The 21,434-nt window shown below is 32.1% G+C and overlaps 1 protein-coding gene across 3 annotated transcripts in view; it reads left to right on the plus strand.

Annotated features, from left to right (window-relative positions):
• Plc21C (Phospholipase C at 21C) overlaps positions 1–21,434 on the plus strand; it is a 363,710-nt gene that overhangs the window by 309,867 nt on the left and 32,409 nt on the right. For all 3 annotated transcript variants that reach the window (XR_011951639.1, XM_072540713.1, XM_072540714.1), the window contains exons 7-11: positions 1,597–1,859; positions 7,429–7,808; positions 10,850–11,057; positions 11,175–11,390; positions 14,829–15,142. Coding sequence is in view for 2 of the 3 variants with exons in the window: in XM_072540713.1 (XP_072396814.1) it covers positions 1,597–1,859; positions 7,429–7,808; positions 10,850–11,057; positions 11,175–11,390; positions 14,829–15,142 (1,381 nt within the window). In the remaining variant the exon portion in view is untranslated. The remainder of the gene's footprint in view (positions 1–1,596; positions 1,860–7,428; positions 7,809–10,849; positions 11,058–11,174; positions 11,391–14,828; positions 15,143–21,434) is intronic.

Below are 21,434 nucleotides of genomic sequence, written 5' to 3' on the forward strand. Positions count from 1 at the left end.
GCAGATATTTTGAAAATATAGCCATGAAATTATTTTTTGAGTCATTTTGTTCCGAAAAAAAAACGAGGAGACTTAAAGGAGTGGTTTGATTTCTTCGAAAAGGAATACAGGGAAGGCATGCCCAACGTTCCTACAAGGTGGTTTGTTTGTTTAAAGCTCTTGATAGAATTCCTTGATCGTGGGGAGCCATTGAAAATGTATTTTCTAGATCGATTTTCTAATAATTGTTTACACCTCTTTAGGCAATCTTATCAAACCAAGAAAACAAAGTGTTTCGAGTGAAACGAATCCTACGTCTTTCTTAAAAGTAATTTCATCCAATGCTAAATATATAAATAAGATGATTCTAAGATTTTTGCCATCTTAGGCGTTATTTAACGGCTTCTAGTGCCGACTGCACTAATGAAGGTTGGCTATAACCACATTACAAGTTCATCTCTATCTTCGGCTTTCCTTAAAACTGTCTTTCAGCCAGGATATTTGTCGTATACCAGGAACCCGTTTTCCTTTGGTTTTACTCTTTATAATCAGCTGCAACAACAACTTATCATTTCTTATTATGCACCTAAAAAGTTCTCTGTCACTTCCCATTCTGTGCAACACCATTTCGTTCGTAATGTGATCTATTCATGGTATTTTTAAAAATCCAAAAGCTACCATTTTCCTCATCAAGTCAACAATAATATTTTACCATTCGATATCGGATTTGCAGATTGGGTCTTTGGTCACTTAGAAATTTTCTTTTCTTTAAAAAAGCTGCTCTTGATTACTCTATTCTTGGAGAAATTTGTGATTCCGAATTTAGAGCTTTAGTGATTTAGACCCCTAAATATTTCATTTTGTCCACTTGTTTAATATCCTGATTTTTAATTTTAATCCTTGTTATGACTTTACACCTATTACTGATAATCATAATTTTTTTTTCTTTATATTTATTGTCAAACCAAACTGCTCCTCAGTATCGCCAGTTGTGTTTAGTAGCGTTTACAAGTCTTTCTTATTTTCAGCCCTAATGGCTGTATCGTCAGTATAACGAATGTTATTTATAGTTTTACCATTTATCTTGACCTTTCTGTACAGTTTTCAAGTACTTATTTAATAACTCTTTAGAGTATATATTAAATAGTAATGAGGAAAGTACACAGCCTGTTCCCACTCCTTTCCTTATCTGTTGAGCATCCCTGCTATTTCCATCTAATGCTGCATGCTTAGAGATATAGTAGGAGTGCCACATGGAAATGTCTAATAAGTGAAACATTACTCTCTTTACAGCATGATGGTCCCAATAGAGATTTATTGCTACGTTAATATCTTTTTGTGGAGGCCTTTTCGCTTTAGCCATTTTATGAAAATGTTATGCTTAATTTTGTCCAATTTATCGACTAATAAAAAAAATAAAAAGTACGGTTTTTTATCAAGCACACCTTGAAACTTTAGTCCTAATATAAATGAAACGACAAAACACATCTTGTAATACAAAACTAATTATTAAAATAGTAGTTAAAGCCAAAAATTAGTAAACATTTGTTAAAATAATACAATTTTCTATATGATGTACGGAAATATGTAATATGTTTGATTTTTTTAAACTTTTAGGTGCGTAGAATTGGACTTCTGGAACGGCCGAACAGAAGAACCGGTCATAGTGCACGGTTACACGTTCGTACCCGAAATTTCAGCAAAGGAAGTACTAGAAGCCATCGCCGAAAGTGCATTTAAGACTTCCGATTTTCCTGTGGTGCTTTCGTTCGAAAACCATTGTAATCCAAGGCAGCAAGCCAAAATTGCTAACTACTGCCGAGAAATATTTGGTGATATGTTGTTAGAAACCCCATTAGAAGCTTACAAATTAGAACCAGGTATGTTTTTTAATCAAAAAGTATATGTGCATCATAGTTGCACCATTATACAAGTCCGTTATTTAAATTTTATTAGAATTACAGGAACAAAGTAGTTCTTACTTATCTATTGTGTAAAACTATATTAATCAACATAGGAGTTTACATAAGTCAAATATTTATTTAAATGTGCTGGATTTATATTCTATGGCGAGATAAAGATCAAATGCAAATTTGTCAATGATTTTAATAATTTATGTACCTATGTAAAATTTGTTGGTTACATTTGATGTAGTCTGTTTCTTTTCTCTCTCCAGTGCGCTGGACTGTGGAATCTCATGGTGTTGTTTCTCACACTTGGGTAGATGGTTATATCAAAACTGAAGTGTTTCTCTCACGGTGGCTATAGAAATAGTACTTCATGTCAGTGCAGTCCGAATAGATTTCTTATAAGTATCTCCTAAATATATTGGGGCGTTGTCTACACGACCGTATTAGATTCTTCTTCTTTTAGTGCCTATCATGGCAATCTGTTTTTTGCAAACTGCGGCTATGAAAAGATTTGTGGTTGTTGTGTTGAACCACGTACGCAAATTTTTTAGCTAGGAAATTCTTCGCCTCCCTGGTCCTCGTTTTTCTTTTAATTTTCTTTTAAGAATTAATTGCAGCAACCCTTACCTTTTGCTGTTCCTCATGATGTGACCGTGGTATTCAATTTTGGCTATTTTTATTGTGGTTAACAACTCTTTTCCTTTTTGCCTTCTTAATAAAGCGTCCTGGTTAGTAACGTGGTCATATTTTCAGGATTCTACGATAAAGCCACATTTCAAAAGCCTCAATTTTCTTACAGGTAGCGTCTGTGAGAGTCCACGACTAAACTGCGTAGAATAGTATAGGAAAGATGTAACATCGTAGTAACCTGATTTTTATGGTTACTGATAAATCGTGGAATTTGAATAGTTTGGCCATTTTTTAAAATGAAGATCTTGCTTTCTCTATCCTAGATTTTATTTCTAGGGAATGGTCCCAATTTTCATTGACGTTCGTACCAAGGTAGGTGTATGGTTTTACTCTTTCTATTGGTTGACCATTCACACTGATTCTTTCAATGTGCTGTTCTTTCTTACAGATCCTCATCCATTTTGTTTTCTTAATGTTCAGTGAAAGTCCATATCTCTGACTCACTTCTGTGATTCTATTCATTAACTCCTGGAGGACTTCATAACTGTCAGCGAATATCACCGTGTCATCCGCGTATCTGATGTTATTGATACATTCTCCGTTAATACGAATTCCGGCTTTAACATCTTCGACTGCTTCTTGAACGATTTCCTTAGAGTATATGTTAAACAGAGGGTGATAGTGTATATCCCTGTCAGACCCCACGTTTGATTTTTATATCATCGGATTCTCCTACCTCTGTACGGATAGACGATGTTTGATTCCAGTAAAGATTGCTAATAATTCTTAGATCACAGGTGTTTATTCCAATATTTGTTAAAATCTTCATCAGCTTGTCGTGTTTTACTGTGTCAAATGCTTGATGGTAACCAATGAAGCATGCATAAATATCGCAATTTTCATCTCTACATCGTTGAAATAGCACTTGCTATGCTAAAGAGAGTCTCTCTCGTACCCATTGCGTTCCGAAAACCAAATTGTGTACGGCTGATTTTTCTTCGCATAGTCTATATATCCTTTGATGTATTATTTTTAGAAACACCTTCAAATGTGGCTCATTAAGCTGATGGTCCGGAAATCATTGCAGGATACGGATTTTGTTTTTTATAGTAAAGCAATAAACGTTGACTTCAGCCATGATCTTGGTATTACTCGAATATGTTCCCCTGTTGATCTTATAGTTTGCTAGCTGTGTTGGATTTTTGAAGACTAGTTGATTGTTTTACATTTTTCTTCTTCTTCTGCTTTTTATATAGACATGACTCTGTCTGTTTTTCAATGTGCCTACAGTAAGTTGTCGTTTTATCGTTTTCGTGGTCTTCCTATTGATCGTCTTCCATTGGGAAACCGTCTCTTGCCGTCTTTACTACTCTATTTGTTGTCATTCGGCTTATATGATCGTTCCATTGTAATCTTCTATTTCTTACCCAGTTCTTGATGTTCTAATTACCCAAACATCTATCTACTCTGAAGTTTCTTGCTTGACTCACATTCTAGCACGTCTGCCCTGCTTGGAATTTAAATGTCCACTCCTCTTTGCGTTAAATTTTACAAATTCCACGCCATAAAATAAATTTCCCTTTACGTTTCACAGCTAGTTTTTGCCTACAAACTTAAAACAAACAATCTACCCTCCACTTGACCTAGTTCTTAGCAACGAACCGACAAAAATAATCTCGAAACATCTACTTTTAAATTGGGTAACTGGAAATTGTTTACCTCACAATACATACAGAGAATAGGGGAATATTAATGTAAACAAAGACAAAAAAATATTCTCAGTTAATACGTCTTAGAAAAACCGTATACCTGACTTGCAATATTATATTAGGGGACTCGAATGTAAACAAATCGTTTTCAACGAAAAAAACCACTCTTTTAAATTCGACGAAATAACACATAACACGTATTATATTGATTTTAGTTTTAACCGGAATAATCTTCTACCTGAGAATGTAACAGAGACAAACACATCTATATTTTGAAACAACTGAATACAAAACTTAAAACAGAATTTTTACTATTATATAGATATTAAATATTAACAAATTTAAAACGCTACACTATAAACGAATCAGAAATGAGTCTAAATTCTTCTTTCTTCCATGATTTGCAGTATATTGTCATTGATCCAACTTTTTATTTCTTTATTTTCTATTAGATGTTCTCTGAGCTTGTTAAAAGTTTCACATATATTCTGGAGTGATTTTTCTGGATCATATGTTTGTTAAAAGTTTAACATATATTCTGGAGTGATTTTTCTGAATCATATGTTTGCTCCATGTTACTAAGCCTTTCTGAAAGAATCCGTGCGACTGTCTCCTTTGTTTCCCTATCTTTTAGTCTTCTCAAATCACATTTTTTGTTACTATTCTTTTTTGTAACCTTTTTAAATCTAAGAGATTTAAAACGTATTAGATTACGTAACGTAACGACACACACGGTAATTTAACTAAATATAAAAGAAAATAATAATAAAATACTTAAAGAAAAAATATGTGTGGAGGGACGGGACATAATTATTCTTCTGTACTGTTACTTATTGTTACTATTTTTAAAACTGATAACAGGTAAATTACGGGTTAACATTCCATATTGGTCAATATAGCTGATTGGGGGCTGTTAATAGGAAATACTCAAAAGGAAATTGGACCAGACTTGATCATTGGAGAAAAGCTCTTGAAAAAAGGTTTAAAGTTAGCAGGACAAAAACAGAGTATCTAAAATGCTTATTTAAAGATAAAGTTACTACAACAAATGAGAGACTAACTTTCGATGATAAAATTATTGTGGAGAGTAATAGTTTTAAGTATCTAGGATCAGTACTACAGGGTAATCGATAAACAGATAGGAATGGATTTTAAAGAATAAATTTAACAATGGATGTATTAGAGGTTGCACCAGTTGATGCCAAAATTGGATAAGATGTTGGGAAGTTAAGCGAGCTTAAGAGGTTGGGACACGTTCCACGTCAAAATTATAATCACTCAATACAAAGGATTGAAGTCTCACGTTACTGAGATCAAAGAGTACCTGTCAGGAGACGCATAGGCAGGACATATGTATAAATGGTATTAAATCAAGACAAAATCTTGGACAGAAATGAAATTAGGGAAGCAGGCAGTGTATAGAAAGCATTGATATTATTAAGGGAGTTATACTTATGTGACTAGTACTTATTATCTCCGTAATTATGTTTAACATTACAGCACTTTGCACTACTTAAATTATTGTTTTTTGAAATAATCAAATAATTTGTTTCTACCTCTGCTTTTAACAGTTCCTCCAACGATTATTAATTTCTGGTTTTACCAATGATGTTTTTTTTATTACATTTAATATCAATAGTAATGAGCGATCCACAATTATTTTCATCAAAGCTATCCGAGCAAAAAATTACGTATGTATTGTATTATTGGTTTATAAATTAATTTTGATTAACATTGTAAAACTTAAAAAAATTAGCCAAAACCTTTAACACAGAACTTTAGTCAAAAATAAAAAAAAACAAAATTGTAACTAACAATAATAATTAAAATCAAAGAAGATGCTGTATATGTCCACCACCAACATCTCTACATACGTAACTCTTCTTCTCATTGAGTCTATAACATTGTTTATTACCCACAGAGTAGTATTTTATTCTTCAATATGATTCTTTATTCATTGTCTAAGATCTTCCAAATCTGCTACAGGAGTTTTAAAAATTGAATTTTTTAAATGAGGCTACAGAAAGAAATCGTAGGGAGTCAAATCGCAGGATCGAGGGGGAATATAATAGGCGTATTTAAACTTATGACCCTATTGTCGAAAAATTCATAATAAAATTCCAATTTGCAGCGTTGTATGAATTCGAGCCCCATCTTACTAAAAATATCCTTCTTGGTAAAATTTCTTGACGGTACCTTTCAGCATTTAGAATCCCTGCGAAATATATGGGTCTTACAAGACGTCGCTTGCTTATAAGAGCCCAAACTCCAAGTTTCTGTGAATATAAAGGCGTTTCGATAAAATAATCCGGGTTATCTGCATGAGCTACCCATCCTCATATTCTAAAAATTTGTGTATCCAGAAAGATGAAACTAACATCATCATTATTATTGAGATTGTTCAGACACCAATTACAGAAAGTTAGCATTTGGGGATAGTCGTTTAGGGTGATTTCATGGAAAGCTTGTAAACGATACGTATGAAAATGTAAATCTTGCTTAAGAATACGCTGGCAAGTTATAAACATTATCATATGAAAGATCTACCTATTGATGTAAATTTCAAATTGATATTATATATGTTGGTTTTACAATAACTGCTCTGGCCAGTTCGATGTTTTCTTCAGTTCGCACTATAGGCCTGTCTACCCCTGGCTTGTGAGTTACGCTTCGCTTTTCTCTATAAACATCTAAAACGCGACGAATAGTTCTGCAAAAGACATCATAATGAACCGCAACATTGGGAAACTATCTAATAAAATCTTTAAATGCATATCGGTTGGAGTAAACCCATTCTCCGTTAATTCTTTGGCCATTTTTAGCCATAAAACTTGAAAAGTCAAGGTTGACGTAAACTGACCACTGACGAAAACTGGATCAGTGGTTCTTTGGAGTATATGGTATGTACAGAATAATCATTATTATAAGTATAGTAAAAAACTAAATTTTAAACTTATCATGCGTATCAGACTTGTCCCTTCCCGTTATTTCTAAAATACTGCCGCCCTTCATTTCTCTGTCTTTCAATTTATCCCGTTCTCTCTCTCTCCCCCTCTCTATCTATTTCTGGAGATCTTACTCAAATTGATCCGCTAATTAAGGGGTTTCATTAGACATATACCTTGTATGGCGAACCATTGGTCTTGTATGGCGACTATGTCTATTTTACTGTAAAAGTATAATCTTTATTTGTATTGTAGGTAATCCATTACCACCGCCGTCAGCACTGAAGAGAAAAATAATTATAAAAAATAAAAAGAAACACCACCACCATCACAAACGAACTGTTACTCTCCCCGAAGCACAAACTGGCGAGAGTGGCGAAGTTGGTGAAGCTGCTGAAGTTGCCGAAGCTAATCAAAATGCTGAAGTTGCCGAAGCTAATCAAAATGCCGAAGTTGTTGACGCTGTAGAAAATGCTGCTGACAGTTCTGAAAATCCCGAAACAACAGAAAACGCAGAAATTACTGAGAATGTGGAGAATACAGAAAATGCTGGAACCGCGGAAAGTACTGAAAAACCTAAGAGTGTCAAAAATGGAGATGTTAACCAACGGGCACCTAAACTTCAAACCAGACAGGTATATTTTTTATTAATAAAATATTTACAGACAAATTGATACGTTAAATCTTTGTTGCCTTCTTTAAACTCTATTCCAATTAATTACATTTTTTTAAACTAAAAGACCTCTGTAACATATTTTAGCTTTATTTTAAATAGCTCATGAACATCAAACATTCAGACTATATAAACAAAACTCGTTTGGACAAAGCAGTTTATATTTTTGAGCTCGAAGGACGAAAACGCAGATCGAAGGACCGAGATATGGACCAAAAATGAAAATTAATTATCCAACATTATTTTTAACAGCTTTGAACTACAACTATGCTGTCTTTGTTGCAAAATATATACTGGCACTTGACTATAAATAGTCAAAAATTGTGGGTTCCTTTTTAAAGCCAATTAAGCTTCCAGTTTCTCTTCAACTGAGATAATAAATATATTTCATGCATTTTTCTTAAGTTATTTATGCTTTCATTACTTAACACTTTCGCTGCTGACTTCTATGATAGATGAGTTGTCGGGTGCGGCAGTGTTTTTTCTAAAAATTTTAATATTTTGGGCTTTATAATTGCTTTAGTACTAAACTGAAGCCATATATAGGGAGTTTAGTTGTTTTTTATCAATGTCACGGATGCGTGTCGGGCGCACCTAGGTATAATTTTTTTGCCATGTGTTGATTGACACGCATGCGTGTCAATATATTTTTTACTACTTTAAAAGTTTATTGAAGACAATTTTAAGAAAACTAAATAAAAAATTAAAAACAAAACAAAAAGTGATAAAAACTTAAACACTAGATGAACAATAAAGAAAACTTCAAATTCATAACATACATAACTACGTAATTTGTTTATATGTGTAACACAAAATTTTGCACTATTGATGGTAATCGTTAAAACATTCGACGCATAATCCGGGCTCTTCTGTACATTGTTGGCAGTGGTAAAGCGTCATTTTACGGATTTTCTTGCCAGAGCACACTCTACATCGCTTTCTTACTGTTTTTCCTTGTTTGTCCTTGGCCAAAATTTTGGTAATAATGTGGACTGTTTTAATTGTCGGCCTCAGCTTGTTATTCATCCCAATGTTTAATAGTTTTTCCAAAACTGACAGTCGGTAGTCATAAAGGCTCATCGGACGTAAAACAAATTGTTTATGTAGCAAGTACGAATTCATTAGCATCAAGTGTATGTAATGTATGCCCAACTTCTTGTACCATCTTAATGATTTTCTTTCACAGGGATAGTAAGAGTTTAGTTGGTCTTGCCGATCGACACCCCCATATGCTTATTATAATTAAAAATAGCAGTAGGTTTTTCTCTGGGTCTATTCCTTCTATCAACAAATTCCGTCATTTCACTTCCAAATTCATTAGAGATATAAAGAACGTCACGTTTGTCCTTCCATTTACCAACTAAAATATTATCAGAAAAACAAGCAATTCGCTCACCTTCTTTTAGTTTTTTGTCAATAACGTCTTTGGGATTATGATTCCTTCTCACATTTAGTGTTCCAGTGCAGTAAGTACTTCGATTTGTTAATATTTTAGCTAGTTCATAGGAATTATAAAAATTGTCCATGTATACACTATGTCCTTGGTCCAAATATTCCTGAAGTAGCTGTAAAACTACTTTTGTTGTGTGGCCTTTTCCACCGGCATCATCCAGGGCTCCAGTGTAGACTAAAGATTTTAGAACTAAACCACTTGGCTCTGTAAGAATATAGTTTTATCCCGTATTCATGACGCTTGTTCTTGATATATTGTCAGAATACCAAGCGTCCACGCCATAGTACCATTGACTCATCAAGTGAAAGGTTTTTTCCAGGATAATAAACAGCAGACATTTTATTATTGAAGAACGTTATTATAGGTCGTACTTTGTACAATCGATCTTGAACTTCTTCTCCACTGGCTGGGTTTCTAGCAAAATGTAAGAACCTCATTATGATAAGGAAACGATCTCTACTCATATGCTCCGAAAAACATTTTAAATTAAATAATGGATGAGATTTCCAGTAATCATTGAGTCTATTTAATTTAATGGTTCCAGTGTGAATCAATAGTGCAACAAATTTTAACATTTCTTCTCGTGAAACTGGCTTCCACTTTGTAATTCTTGATTTTTCTCATATATGTTTAGAAAGGAATATCTCTTCTGCATACAAGTTGGTTTGGTTAACGATTAAATCCAAAATGTCGTTATCAAATATCATTTTAAAATAATCGATTGGGTCATTGCCACCTGGTTGAACCAAAAGTTCATTTGTTTTCGAAAACATAAAATCTTTCATATTCATAGGAATATTTGTCCAGTCAGGAAATGAGTGTTCTAACACAGTTTCGTTTTTGTTGTGAACGTCATCTTGGAATTGAATCGGCATTTCATTTACTGTAACAATAAAAAAAATTAATAATATTGTTATCACATAAAATATAAAAAACTTACTGTCTCTATCATCGTCTGAATACTCCTCGGATTCAGAAGAATCAGTGTTACTGCCAATAGAATGATTACTAAATAAGTCCTCCTCGTCAGTAGATTCATATAACAAAGCTAACATCTCACTTTCACTTAGTTTATTAAGATCTTTCACCAGTACTTTACGTTTTTTACATTTTGAAGGTCCCGGCATAGAGTCCGCCATTTTAATAAGACAAAACGGTCTATACGCGAACGTAACAAAATAAATAAGCCGACAACCAACCTTCCACTGCAACATTACAATCACACTGCTCGAATTCTTTGAACGCGTGTCTGACTTGACCGCGCTAATTTGTATCCCCTACTCTAGCATGTCCCAATGCCGAACGTCGCGAATGCCGTCTCATTGGGAAATTATGAAAACGGCAAACATATTTTAAATACTTTGTGCCTTAGTAACACGCTAAAAAGATGTGAACTATCTGCTGCATACGCTGTATTTAAAATGCTCTGTTAAATTTAACTGGTCAGATGTCACGCAAGTATGTCGTCAGCACCTGGCAAAACAACTTGAAGTCACGTGACATGAGCAGTGAAAGTGTTAAAGAATAATATTAACACTTATTTTATATAGGGTTCCAAAGAATCTACAGGTACCGATTTCGATGGTTCATTTAGTGACGAAGATGGCGATAATGCCGAGGCCGGCGCTCCTGTAGAAACTAATGTAGAAGAGATTGAAAATAAAGCTCCCGCTACGGAGACTGAAGCTGGAGCTGAAATTTCTGCGCTAGTCAATTATGTACAACCTATACATTTCTCAAGCTTCGAAGTTTCTAAAAGTAAGTGATCAGATATTTTTGTGCCCTTAAGTAATAATTTTTATATAAAATATGTCAAAAAAGTATGTGAAAAGACTTGTCTTATTATATTATAAAATACTCTGCTTTTGTTTTTAGAAAAAAATCGGAGCTACGAAATGTCATCGTTTGATGAAAAACAGGCTACCTCCCTCCTAAAGGAATACCCAATCCAGTTTGTCAACTATAACAAGCATCAACTAAGTAGAGTCTACCCTGCAGGTTTCAGGTTTGACTCTTCCAATTTTATGCCTCAAGTATTTTGGAACGCTGGATGTCAGCTGGTAGCTTTGAACTATCAGACCTTAGATTTAGGTAAGCAGATTTTGGGTATTTACAAACATTTTTATCCCTGTTTATCTGAATCTTATCTCTACCTTTTTATATTTTTAAGAGTAATCGCCTAAAGAAGGTATAAATATAATCTTAGAGCTCCTATTATATCATATTACTTTGCATTCTTATTTTCATAATATTTCAACTATTTTAGTAATTATGTTAATACAAGTGTAGCGTCGAACAATAAGCAAGCTACAGTAGCTCATAATATTTATGGTAACATACTCTGTATTCACCTTCAAACCATTTACTGTAATATTAAAAATCACACAGACAGCATAAGTGAAGCTTGGTGTTTTGGCGGGCTATTTAAAGATCATGTACTCAGTATTGTACTCCTGTACTATTCAATAGTAATACCACTAGTGATTCAATTTTCGCGATAAGTCTGTCGATTTACTTCTAAACGAAACTGAGTTGCTTGAAAACACCACGAGTCCGTAGGACGAGTGGTGTTTTCTTTAAGAAACTCAGTTGCGTTTAGAAATAAAAGACAGACCTTTAAGCTAAATTAAATCACGAGTGGTATTTTATTAGACTATTTCATGAACAAAGTGATAGGTCAAAAATTCAGTAGAATGAGAGGAAGGAATTTAATAATAATACATTTGATCTAGGTAACCCAAATCTACCCATTTTTTGAATAATTCACAATTAGTCATAATCATGAAATATTTATTATAACTAAATAATTTGTTATAATTATTTTTCAACAATTTTTTCTTACTATCACGAGCCGCTCTCGCTTCCTTGAAGGATCTTTGAAGGGATCAATATGTCTCTGATACTCACAGAAATATTTTTCTTGTACCAATTTTGCAGTAGTGTTCCATATGGTTTTAATAACACTCTCCTTGTAATCACTTCCATCAATTTTTCGCATGTTGAAGGCCCAGTCTTTTAGAATGAATGCTAGTCTTTCGTTGTTATTTTCTGCATCTAATTTGTAGTTGCGATCCACACAGAACATCGTAAATTGTCTCCATATATAAGATTTAGATTTTCTTGTGTTACTCGGTATATTTTCTTTAATGTTTTGGTTTATAACTTCGTTTGAAGTACCACCGAAACGACTCATTTTGACGTATACAGCTACAATAATTTTTTTGGCAAACGTCAAACTTTGCTTTGCGATCGGTATCCATGGTTACGTCGTTGAAAACACGAAGCTGATAGACCAATCAGAATTGAAAGACAGTTGGTGTTTTCGCGATAACACAAGCTGTCCTTGGTTTGGTCAGATTATGTGAAAATTTTAAGATGAGTGAAATAGTCAATAGTAATACCACTAGTGATTCAATTTTCGCGATAAGTCTGTCGATTTACTTCTAAACGAAACTGAGTTGCTTGAAAACACCACGAGTCCGTAGGACGAGTGGTGTAGTTGAAACGCAAAGTACTCTTTGTCTACAACACTCCCTTTTGATTAATTTTGAATAATTTTGTTTGCTAAAAATTTTGTTAAAAACTTTGACTTTTCTTATAAAAGATTGTTTAATGTCAGCCCTTAATGTTGTTAATTAACTTTTAGATTTTGATTCAGTTTGTGATATAAATTAAAGTAGTTATTTATATAAAATTGTGTAAAAATGGAAACGATCTACGAATTAAAAGTAACAGATCAGAGACGAGAACTCGAGAAAAAAGAACTATGTTATATTGGGAAAAATACTGAATTAAACAACGACTAAAGGACGCCTTGAAAGAAAAAGAGTCACGTCTTTAGAAAACTAAGTTTCTAGCGAGATTTCTTCTTTGGAAAGCGAAGTTTCTGCTAATATCTCTTTAAAAATCTCGAAAGTCTCTTCTGAGATGTCTGCTCTCGACGATAGAATATCTTTTTTAAAAAACCAAGGTGCTGCCAATATTTTGGCTTTCGAAGAAAAGATGAAAGAGATGGAAAGGAAGATAGAGAAAACAGGGACAGCAGAGAGAGGAAACACACCAATTACAGTAGACACAAAAGACGACGAGACGAAACGTAAGTTGGAAACACGGCCGACATTTGAAGCGATTGGAGGCTCTGTTTGTGTTAAAATGACAACTTTTGACACGAAAATTATCATGGAACAACTATACAAAATAGTTCGAATCAGCTGCAAAAGCGAATGGATGGTCCAAAACAGAAAAGGCTGTAAACCTGACTATTGCTCTTCCAGGAGATGCCTTGGATGTGCTTCATATCATAGTCGTAGAGACAGATGATTTCGAACAACAACGAAGGAGAGAACAACAACGAAGGAGAGATTAAACATGCGACATGGTCACGAACATTTGAAACATGTCTACCTTCTTCTTCTTTAGGTATCGTCTCCTCTAAGGAGGTTGGTAATCATCACAACTATTTTCACTTTTGAGATTGCAGCTCTGAACAAGTCGACAGAACTGCAATTATACCACTTTCTCAGATTGTTGAGCCAGGAGATGCGTCTACCATTCACAGTTTAAAAATCAAAGACACAAGAGAGATGAGGCTTCAAAAATATGAAGTCGATATTGCCAGGTTAGTACGATATGCTTATCTAACAGCTCCCAAAGACATGATAGAAAAGTTGACTATTTAAGCATTTATTGATGGTCTTCGTGATTATGAAATGCAGAGAACACTGCGATTAGCTCGTCACAAGACGCTGGTCGATGTCTTGCCCGCAGCCCTGACAGTTACAGTTACAAGACAAACTTGATCAGTTTGTTAATATAATGAAAAAGATCTCACTTCCAAGAAAACCAAGACCATAAGCTGTTGTAATTGTGGTAAAAGAGAACACGCTCGAAGTTCAAGTAAACGCCCTAAAGACAACACAAATTTAGGAACTCGTCAGCAGGAAATACCTTGGGGGAGCTTTGACCAAGAACTATTCGATGGTATGGTAAAAAGCATACATTGTTGGTGGATACTGGAGCTACCAGGACTATACGTACGACAGTTATAAACAGCCGTAAGAAATAAGGTTGCAACTACAGACCGCCACAGGGGAAAATGCCAATATCCGTGGAGAAATTCAGATACAATTAGGCATTGGAGCAGAAAAGTTCATCCATACTGTCATAGTTGCTGACATCAAAGGGGATGTTATACTCGGAATGGACGTAATGCATTTGCATGGATTTCAATTGGACTTTAAGTATAAGGTAATTAAAGTTGGTAACGATGAGGTGTGTCTTGATCCACATGATGACAGCACTGTGCAAGTAGTTGTTAAAGAAGATACAATTGTACTTGCGAGAAGTGAAACGGTCATAGTAGCGCGGCTAAAACTAGACAAAAAATTAAAATTTCTTAAAAGCAGCAAGCGTGCAGCTCTAGGAAAAAAAATATTTAGAATATTTTATAATAGGAGTTGATGATAGTAATAATACCAATATTGTATAATAGAATTTAGATATAAGTTAATATTTATATATTTTTTTCAGCTATGCAGTTAAATATAGGAATATTTGAATACAACTTCCGAAGTGGCTATCTGTTGAAGCCAGAATTCATGCGACGCACAGATCGAAGGTTCTATCCATTCGCTGAGTCGACTGTGGATGGTATTATTGCTGGTACTGTAAAAATCACTGTGATATCTGGACAATTTTTGACTGATAAGAGAGTAGGGACTTACGTTGAAGTAGAAATGTACGGTTTGCCGGCCGATACTGTACGGAAAAGGTTTAGGACAAAGGTTATACCTAATAATGGAATCAATCCGGTGTATGAGGAGGAACCTTTCGTTTTTAAAAAGGTAAATAGTTTATTATATATATATATATATTGTGACGATTAGGGTTTATAGAAAATAATTTATAAGTTATATACTACATAATATTAGATATTTGGTTGTTTTAAATAAGTTATATACTAGAGAATTTAATAAAAATATATTTATGTGAGGGCATTTTTAATAAATTAGCATATAATAATTGTAAAAAAGTTGTATTTAGTAATTTTAATATTGTAAATATATATAAGTGAGCCATGTGCTTAGGCAACCAAAAATACTCTCGGAGATTGACAGATATTTTATACTCTGAAGTGACGTTTAAAAATATTTACGAATATAAAGTGGGTTATAATAATATATTGTTTGAAATGTGTATTTTATTAAATTAGAATGTTAAGTTACTAATTTAATTATATATTCTGATCTGAAAAGCCTAAATGTAAACAAAATTATTAATAGAAAAGAATGGAATTCTCTGGATCTCCGGAGATGGCCATGTTTGCGAAATGGTTTGTTCCAGAAAATTCAGACAAGTATTTGATAGAACAAATTGGAACATGATCTATTACCAGATGGTTCTAGAAATCCAAAAACACATAAATACCCGTGATTTGGATTCAAGATGGCAGTTTTTAGCAGTTTTATCATGAAAGTTAGTTAGAAGATAGATACATTTACTTAGTGAAGTCAATTGTTCAGAAGTTTTGGAGTTTTTAAGTTTTTAGTTAGAAGTCAAGCAGTTTATTATGAAGGCAGTTTTTGAAGTTTTTAGTCAGAAGTCAAGCAGTTTATTATGAAAGTTAGTTGGAGTCAGTGAATCAAGTACAAATACTCAAAATGTTTAATATAGTGAGTTAAATGAAGATTAAAAATTATGCATATAATTTAATGCACATTTATAATTATACACAAATAATTATTGAAGATAAAAAAAAGGTATATTGGAAGAAATTAAATTATATTATGGTTGGAGATTAGTATAAATCAACTTATAATAATTGGATATTGGTATATTGAAAAGAAGAATAAATATAAATGCTGTTTGCTGGTTTGGTTGGTGGTGTATACATGCTGGTGAAGAAAACTATATCTTAAATTGGTAGAAGCTGATAATTGAAAAAAGTAATTTCACAAAAAACAAGGATAACTGAAGTACGAAGACATTCAGTGGTGATTAGAATCTATATACTTAGTGGAAAACAGTTCATTTAGGCATTCAGTGAAAGAAAGGTACAAAATTTTGTTAATATAATTTAGTTAGTGTCATAACAATTTCAATTTTGAAGATAGTTTGTTTAAATTTTAGATTGTCTATAGAATTTAATTAGTTTTATAAGAATATCAGGTTAAAGATAGTTTATTTTAAATTTACATTGACTAGGTTAGATATATATATGTGTGTTTCATAATAGTTACAATAAAGATAATTTAAAAAAGTACTTACAAACTAATTCTTTGAGAACCGCGATAAAAACCCTATATTATTAAAAATACTCATTGCTCATCATTCAAACAAAAAAGACATCATAACAATTTGGCACCCAACGCGGTGGCTCTCTATTTAAAAGAATTAGTTTGGGAAGATAAGTGCTCTCATATAATTAAATTAATTATCAGTAGAAAGAAAAAAGTATAGATTTTAATTTTAATTATATTTGAACAAGTAAAGTCTCAAAATGTCTCAAGGAAAGAAAGGTACAAGAAGCAAAAAGAATGAAGAAGATGTGGAAGTAGAAACACAATCTATACAAGAGGAGAGTTTAGTTCAAGTTCCACAAGATACTGCAGAAATGAATCCAGAAAGAGAGGAAAATGTCAATATGGCAGCTTTGATGTCATTAATGATGCAGATGAACAAGACAATGGAAGAGAATTCAAAAGAAATCAAAGAAGACATGAAAAAAATGGAACAGAAAATGGAAGAGAATACGAAAAAAATGGAAGAGAATTCAAAAGAAATCAAAGAAGACATAAAAAAATTGGAAGAGAATTCAAAAGAAGTCAAAGAAGACATGAAAAAAATGGAACAGAAATTGGAAGAGAATTATAGAAAATTAGAAAAGAAAATAGAAGATAATAATAATAAAATTTTAAAACAAATGGATAAAAAACTTGAAGCTGCAGAGAAAAAAGTAGCAAATGAAATAAAAAGTATACGGAATGACTACAAGAAAAGGATAGACAATGAGAGGACAGAAGTAAAGAGGATTATTCAAGATAATAAGATAGATATAGAACAGAAAATAGAGTTACAGAAATGTAACTTAGAAGTAAAAATTAACGAAGACAGGAGAAACACAGAAGAAAAATTAGACGATATACAACAAAATATCCAAATAAATTGTAATCAAATAAGAAATGTGGAACAGAGAATAGATGATATTTCACAAATGAGAGACATAGGGAGACCTTACTTAAATTTAACAAATGAGACTGGAATTAAATTCTCTGGTAATATAAAAAATTTGCATCCTAGAGTATACATAAATAGTTTAAAACATAAATTAAGATTTGTGAATAATATTAATGATATTAAAGATTATATTAGAATGACATTAAATGACAATGCAGCAACTTGGTTTGCTAGTATTGAGAATGATTTAGATAATTTTCAAACATTTGAAAATAAATTTTTAAATTATTATTGGGGTGAATTAGAGCAAGCCAAGTTTAGAGAAATTCTATATTTTGGAAAGTATAATCAAAATTTAAAATCAAATATGGTAGATTATGCATTGAAATTGATAACAGTTGCAAAATATTTAGAACCACCACTTAGAGAGGATGAAACAGTCTTAAATGTATCTAGACATTTTGATGCTGATGTTGTGCAAACCGTAACTGTACAAAATATTCAAACAATAGATAGTTTCATTAATTTTATTCAAAGAATACAAAGAGGCAATATGACAAGTAATACTAACAACAGAAAAAACAATAATAACTTTCAATATAAAAAAAATGATAATCAACAATATAAACAATCATATAACAATAATACTAGGTATGGTAATAATTTACAAAATTTTAATAATAATAACAGTAATCCAAATAGACAGAACTTTAATAATAATACTAGTTATAATAGACAAAATTTTAATAATAATACTAATTATAATAGACAACATTTTAATGACAGTACTAATAATAATAGACAAGATTTTAATAATAGAAGAAATACAGAGCGACCTAACTATAACAGACAGGTAAATTGTGTTCGAAGGAATAGGAGCTGCGAAGACAGGGAACCAAATCGTACAAGGCAAGAAAATGTGAGTAGAAGTCATAGTAGGGAAAGACATAGTACATCAGATCCAAGTGGTCAGATACAATCTGACAATTCTAATAATCAAAATTTTGTGCAGTAAACTTTCTGAATTACAAGTTAGGCCATTGCTATTATGAAAAACCTTCTGAATTTATTTCTTTAGATGAAGATAAAATTATTGAATCTATTAATTTAATTTATATAAATGCTTTGGCCAAAAATAAAATGATTAAGATTATGATAGATACTGGTTCAGAAAGTACTTTAGTCTCGGAGAATTTTATTTTTAATACATTAAAACTATCAGATATAATAAAGATTCCAAAAATTAAAATTATTGGTGCAAATAATAAGAAGTTGGGTGAAATTGATAAACTAGCCAATTTTAAATTTAATATTCTTAATAAAGAAATTAATATGCAAGGATTTATTGTCAAGGATTTATGTGTTGATATATTAATGGGAAATGATGAATTGGAAAAGAAGAAAGTAAAGATAGATTTTGAAGAAAAAATGGTAACTTTGGAAGGGCAAATAATTAAATTTATGCAGAAAGATGAGGTAGAAGAAGGAATAAGAGTTGATAGGATATTATTAAAAGAAAATAATGATGTTTATGAAGAAGAAATGTATTTTGATGATAGGGAAATGTCCCAGAAGAATGTAAAGAATAATTATTGTAGTGAATATTTAAGGAATGGAAATTTTAAGCAGATGGATGCCTACGAGGCGGAGTGCGTAAAATTGGAAGCAAGGAATAATGAGTACATAATGAAGAATAATTTTATTTGTAAAGAAGAAGATATAATGAAAGTTTTAAATTGCCCTGAAGAATATAAATCAATAGTCATTTCCATATTGCAGCAACACAGGGGACTTGTCAATAAAGAAAATAGAATTGCACAAAATTATATCCATAGTATAAAAGTTAAAGAAGAAAAAGATTTTAAAACAAAATCATACCCAATACCATATAAATACAGAGAAGAAGTAAACAAAACAATTAATAATATGTTAGAAGATGGGATCATTGAGAAGGCAGACACACGTTTTATTAACCCCATAGTAGTAGTACGAAAAAGATCAGGTGAAATCAGGTTATGTTTGGATGCAAGGAATATTAACAAGATTACTGAAAAGCAATTTGAAGCACCAATGAGTATAGATGGAATATTAGGAAGAATTACAGGAATGTCATTTTTCACTAAAATCGATTTACAGCATAGTTTCTGGTTAATACCTCTAGAAAGAAAAAGTAGACAGTATACAGGATTTCAGATAGATGGAGTAGTATATCAATTCAAAGTAGTACCATTTGGACTTCAATCATCTTGCAGTGCTCTATGTAGATGTCTTCATGATATTTTGGATCAATATGAACATTTTGTAATTCACTACATTGATGATATATTAATTTTTTCTAAAACGGCTGAAGATCATGAGAAACACCTAAAAACTATAATAAATAGATTAGACAAAGTTGGACTAAAAATAAATCAAGAAAAATGTACATTTTTTCAAAAAGAAGTCATATATCTAGGTTATAAACTTAACACTAAGGGAATCGAAATGGATCCAGAACGGACACAAGTCATTCAGGAATATAAAACACCACACAATTTAAGAACTTTAAGAGGATTTATTGGAATAATTAATTATTATAAAAGGATGATACCAGATCTAAGTATAAAAGAAATTCCATTACTTGAACTACTGAGAAAAGGTGTAAAATGGAGATGGGATCAGAGAAGAGAACTAGCATTCCAAGAAATTAAAAACATTTTTCTGTCAAATTTGAAAATATACTATCCTGACTACACACAGCCATTCATATTAAGAACAGATGCATCCATAGAGAGATTATCAGGGGTATTATTACAAATACATGATGGGGTCGAATACCCAATACAATTCATTTCAAGAATCACAAAGCCACATGAAAAGGGTTACTCAGTTTCAGAATTAGAACTAGCAAGTATAATACACTGTGTCACAAAATTAAGATTTTATTTGTTGGGTAATGAATTTACAATAGAAACAGATCACCAAGCTTTAACGTCTATATTAAATAACAAATATGGAAACAGTAGAATACATCGGTGGAGTCTAATACTTAGTGAATACTGCTTTGAAATCAAATACATTTCTGGAAAATCCAATATAGTGGCAGATGCTTTATCAAGGTTAGAAAATACATCACAAAAAGGGCAGCGAACAATAAAAATTGGATTAAATCAATTAGTAGAAAGTACTGGATTATATTCTAAAGAAGAAATTATAAGAGATCAGATCAATTTGAGTGAAAAACAAAAAGTCCTTAGGAAAGATGGGGTATATTATAAAATAATAAATGGCATAGAAGTATATGTAATAACTAGAACTTTAGCAAAGAAAATATTGAAAAATTTACATAACAATTATATGCATATTGGTTCAAGAAAGCTATGGATGTTATTTAGGGACAATTATTTTGCAAAGAATGACATAAGTATAGCAAAAGAAATTACTACCCAATGCCCAATATGTCAACTAAACAAAGAAAAGAATTTCAAAAACCAGAACACATATAAATCTAATGTTGTATATGAAAAACTAAATACAGTTTCCATGGATTTTATTTCAAATTTAGTTCTCAGTCCAACAGAAAAAAAGCATATACTAGTGATAGTTGATTTATATACAAAATTTATTAAACTATATCCCTGCTCCAGAACAAATGTTAAAACATTAAAATTATATATTAATCAATTTTTCGAAGAAATAGGACCATTTAGAAATTGCATAATAGATAATGCTACATATTTTAACAACCAAAAATTTCGGACATTTTGTGAGAAAAAGGGAATCAACATTCATTTTACAAGTATCAGACATCCTCAGGCAAATCCTGCAGAAAGATATATTAAAGAAGTTATAAAATATTTAAGGATACTGTGCCAAAACCAACATGAAACTTGGCAGCAACATATACCACAAGTAGAGTATTTTTTAAATAATACACATAATTTGAATACAGAAGAAGTACCAGAATATTTAATGTTTGGC

The sequence above is a fragment of the Diabrotica undecimpunctata genome, chromosome 8 (genome assembly GCF_040954645.1).
Source record: "Diabrotica undecimpunctata isolate CICGRU chromosome 8, icDiaUnde3, whole genome shotgun sequence".
NCBI lineage: Eukaryota > Metazoa > Arthropoda > Insecta > Coleoptera > Chrysomelidae > Diabrotica > Diabrotica undecimpunctata.